This window comes from Solea senegalensis, linkage group LG21 (genome assembly GCF_019176455.1).
Source record: "Solea senegalensis isolate Sse05_10M linkage group LG21, IFAPA_SoseM_1, whole genome shotgun sequence".
Lineage (NCBI taxonomy): Eukaryota > Metazoa > Chordata > Actinopteri > Pleuronectiformes > Soleidae > Solea > Solea senegalensis.
Genome location: NC_058040.1, coordinates 15,585,074 through 15,589,593, shown reverse-complemented (window position 1 = coordinate 15,589,593; position 4,520 = coordinate 15,585,074). Strand labels below are relative to the sequence as shown.

At 40.8% G+C, this 4,520-nt stretch overlaps 1 protein-coding gene across 1 annotated transcript in view; it reads left to right on the top strand.

The window, feature by feature from the left end:
* Positions 1–1,777: 1,777 nt before the first annotated feature.
* LOC122758653 (WD repeat-containing protein 7) overlaps positions 1,778–4,520 on the top strand; it is a 36,762-nt gene continuing 34,019 nt past the window's right edge. The window contains exons 1-5 of the mRNA XM_044012922.1: positions 1,778–1,941; positions 3,330–3,501; positions 3,953–4,059; positions 4,140–4,218; positions 4,317–4,491. Coding sequence (XP_043868857.1) covers positions 3,343–3,501; positions 3,953–4,059; positions 4,140–4,218; positions 4,317–4,491 — 520 coding nt within the window. The 5' untranslated portion in view covers positions 1,778–1,941; positions 3,330–3,342. The remainder of the gene's footprint in view (positions 1,942–3,329; positions 3,502–3,952; positions 4,060–4,139; positions 4,219–4,316; positions 4,492–4,520) is intronic.

Sequence of the window (4,520 nt, the reverse complement as noted above, 5' to 3'; positions counted from 1 at the left end):
TATTTTTTATATATTCTTTTATCTCTTGTGTCCACTCGGTTATAGACTGTTAATCTGCTGTCCTAGTCTGCCCTCTTGTGGACACTGTTTTGTTTGAAGCCGTGAGCCTGAGTTATTTTTCTGTCTCTTCTTTTCTTCCTTTTAAAGGTACAGTTTTGTTTTGTTTTTGATGTGTGGATGCATGAGTTATCGACCCAGAACCAGAACCAGCCTGAAACATAGAAGTTTGCCGTCTTTAAAAACAGGATTGAACCACTTAACAAACAGAACTACTTCGGCTTAAGTCCACGAGATCATGGCATTGTTTCAAGAAATGTCTTCATACACATGAAGTCCACCCCAAACAACTGTAAACACTGTAGTTCATATGCCAGGCCTGTATGTGGCGCTGTAACACAGCTACAGAAATACATCAAAATTGATGAGGAGATGTGGAGCTTGCAGTCTGTCGTACAAACTCCAAACACAAGAAGAAGAAGAAGACGACGACAACTGGTTACGACGTTATCGCTTTTACCAAAGTCGTATGACGGTTGTTTACAAAGTAAAAGGGTTAGGGTCTCTTTATGAGTTTTTGTCCTTCTGGGACCAGTTTTTGCAAAAATGGCGTTTAAGGGCTGTTAAGGGGTGTTTCTGGGAGGACAAAAGGCCAATGTTTGTGGATTCTTCTAAACACACTCTCCTGCACCAAAGTCCCCAGGGAAAGTCGGTGTATTTGCACACTCTTAGGTGTCAACAACGATAATGCTGTCCTCACTCTGGTTGCTTGACCACATATCTGAGTCTCATCAGTGGACAAAAAAAAAACCCCAATGTGAATATGAATCAGATGTTTTTATTTTAGTGGGAATTTGTCTTTGCTAAAAATCCTTTGTCTGGATTGACCAAAATGCAACCTTCTGTGTTTATATTAGCTTATCTTTGGGAGGATTAGGGGGCGTGGCACAGATGGCGTGGGGGGTGGTGCCTTCTGGGAAACTTGTCTTTCATGCCAGAAAAACCCACAGCTACGGCGTGCGTTCCAGTGATCTTGCTGGCTTCCTTGAATATGTTGAACAGTACATTTTTGTCTTGCTCCGTGAGGTTCCCATACCACTAAAAGGTCTATAAAAATAAAAGCACCCGTCAGTGTCTTGTCCACATTAAAAATATTCTTGTTTCCAGAGAAAATACAGTCTCTGCAGGTCATGGGCAAAGACTGTAGATAAGGAAAGGAAAGACATGGAGTGTCACCTGTGGTAAGAATATGGACAGAAAAAGGTATAGAGTAATAAAAAAAGAACAGAAAACAAACAGTGTAAAATGTTTTTTTTTGTGGTTTGTTGGTGGCGTTTTTACGGCAGGTACTTTCATGGTGACTGCTGAATACATGGTGCATTCCATTTAATGGAAGTCGGAACTGGGAGTGAAAAATAGTACATACAGTACACATAACATTTATTTATTTTACTTTTTTTTATTGTGTTTATGACAAAATAATGATTTATGTAAATAAATGATTGATGTAAGTTTGGTTGAGTTTAATCATTTAAAAATAAACGAATGCTAACGTATCTTGGGCTAGCAACGCTGTACATCATACAGCGTAGAAACACGTCCACTGATAAAATGGTACCGTAAAATATTCTGTAAGAATTATTTACTGAGAAAATAAATAAGGTAGAAATGGCTTTTGAGACTTTCCGACATCCGACTCTTGACCTGACCAATATGGTGTCGTCTCCGCGTCCTTATCGAGTTTATTTTGAAAACCTGAGACCGGATACGACCACCGATTGTCATGTGATTAGCTCACGGATGTGATCGGTTTGTCTCCCGAGCAGCAGCTAAAATAAACCGACTCAAGAGAGAGTCCGTGTGGGTTTTTATCGCGGAGGGAAACCTTCATCGTCGCGCGTTTGTCCCGGAGGAAATGTTTCAGTAGGACACGTTTATTTTCTGGTACGTGTCAACACATTTGCATGTTTCTGTTTGGGTTCCGTTAGCCGCGCTGCTAACAACCGGAAGTCGCGACATTGCAGATGTCGTTTAGCGTTAGCGCCGCACAGATCACGATAATAACGTCCTGTAACATCCACATAATCCCACATTTTATCCACATCTGTTCGCTCAGGTGACTTCTGTAGCAGCGCAGTGTCAAAATGAACTGTGTCTCGTGTTCATTTGTCACGTTTTTAACATTAAACGTCAAGGTGACGGACGAGCTGTTGATGTTTTCATCACATGAGCGATTATTTTCTGTTGTGCCGACTCACTGATGCTGTGTGTGTATTTAATGGTATTCATGTATTCATATCCAGCTTTCATTCATCAAAAAATAACAAAAATATCCACACTGACATTTTTCTAATCCAAATGACATTCATGGTCTAAAATTCACGATTTCTGGGCCAAATTACGTCACTTTTTCCTGTCGTTGTTAATGGGGTTTGTCATAATAAATGTCTGAATTTCCTTTTTTAACTACCATTCACTTCTAACTACTATACGATTGAACTGGAATTATGACCAGTCAGAATTAAAGGTCCCAGTGCATACAATACAATTTTAGGGATGGCGCGATGACACTCATCATGATCACTGATATCACAGACTTGATTATCTACCGATCTACTGATATTAGTCTGATACAGTCAGTTTAGACCATTTAAGCCAGTGTTTCCCAAACTGGGGTTCTTGTACTCCCAGGGGTACACAAAGTGATATAAGGGGAATATGAAGAAAAAACCTGTTGTGGCTGTTCAAGCTATTTTCAAATACACAATTCTCCAACTGTGTTACAAATATTATTCTGCCATAATGAAGAACAACATGACTCAGCTAAAATGTTGTTGTTAATTTTTATTTACCTTTATAACAGTCTGTGCAGAGTGAAACATGTGATATTCAGGATGTTATGGGATTGTATTTTTACATGTGATTTTGACCACTTAATCTGTATCGTATTGGCTCATCCCTTCTACAATTTAGTAAAGTTTATTGGCCTTTTCTACACAGAAACAGAACTGTCCCAGCAATGTTTTATTCTTTATTCACACCAGTTTTCCTTAAGCATGGCAATGGTTGTTTCAGGACGCTGTGTCTGTGATGTCGAGCAGGAGTAAGGGTCATAAATTAGAGAAGTGAGGCTATGAAATCGCCGTTTTCCCAAGATCATGTATTCGTTTTAGACATTTGAAATAAATTACATTTCTAAATGTTTTGAATTGTCACAATAATATCGTGAAAGGCAGAATAATCTTGGGTGGAAATGTTTATATCGTACCATTTCTAACACACTCAATCACTCCCACGTCATCGGAATTCTTCCTCTCTCTCTTTCTTTACAGACACGTCTCAATAATGTCGGGGAACAACCTGGTTTTACCCATAGTGCTGTGGGGCCGCACAGCTCCCACCCACTGCATCAGCAGTCTGCTGGTGATGGACGACTTCAGCACCATCATCACCGGCTGCCACGATGGACAGATCTGTCTGTGGGACATGACGCCAGAGCTGGAGGTACTGATGAAGACCATGGTGTTTTCTTCGGTCTCTTACTGGCTTTCTCTCTAGTTGGTAAATGCTGAGTCAGCATATCGCCAACCATCGCTTTCCCATTTTCCTTTGCTTATATTTCTTCTTTAACTTAATTTTTTTTTTCTTCTTTATGTTTTGTGGTTTAATTCATTCATTCATTCATTCATTAATATTTATTCTATTTATTTAAACTATTTAGTTATGTATTTTGAAATGCTATAAATTTTGAGAATTGTTTTGCTCTTGAGAATTAGTTTGAATTATCATGACTTGTCTTGTCTTGAACTGTCTTCTTCTCTTGGATTGTCTTCTTGTCTTGAATTGTCTCTTTGTCTTGGATTGTCTTCTTGTCTTGTTTTTGAATTGTCACGTCTTTAATTATCATGACTTGTCTTGTCTTGAATTGTCTTGTCTCATCTCGGTTTTCTTTCAGATTTGTCCCAGAGCCATGTTGTTTGGACACACGGCGTCCATCACGTGTCTCTCTAAAGCCAGCGCGTGCGGTGATAAGCAGTACATGGTCAGCGCGTCAGAGAGCGGGTGAGTCCACACACGCTGCTGACTCTGAGGTCTGTCATTTATGTCCAACTCATGTCTTCTCATGTCTTCTCATGTTTCAGGGAGATGTGTTTATGGGATGTTAACGACGGACGCTGCATTGAGTTCACAAAGCTGGCCTGTGCTCACACTGGCATACAGGTGAGACTCACACCAGTGTCCTGTGAGCGTTTATAAGATAATAAAAGCAGGGATTCAGCATGTCCTCTTTGTCCTCTTTGTCCTCCGTGGTTCCTCAGTTCTATCAGTTCACCATCGGCACACAAAGGGAGGGACGACTGCTCTGTAACGGCCATTACCCAGAAATCCTAGTGGTGGACGCGACCAGCCTGGAGGTCCTGTACTCGCTGGTGTCCAAGATCCTGCCCGACTGGATCAGCTCCATGAGCATCATCCGCTCCCACCGCACGCAAGGTGAGAGACGCAGGGGCCGATACGCTGTT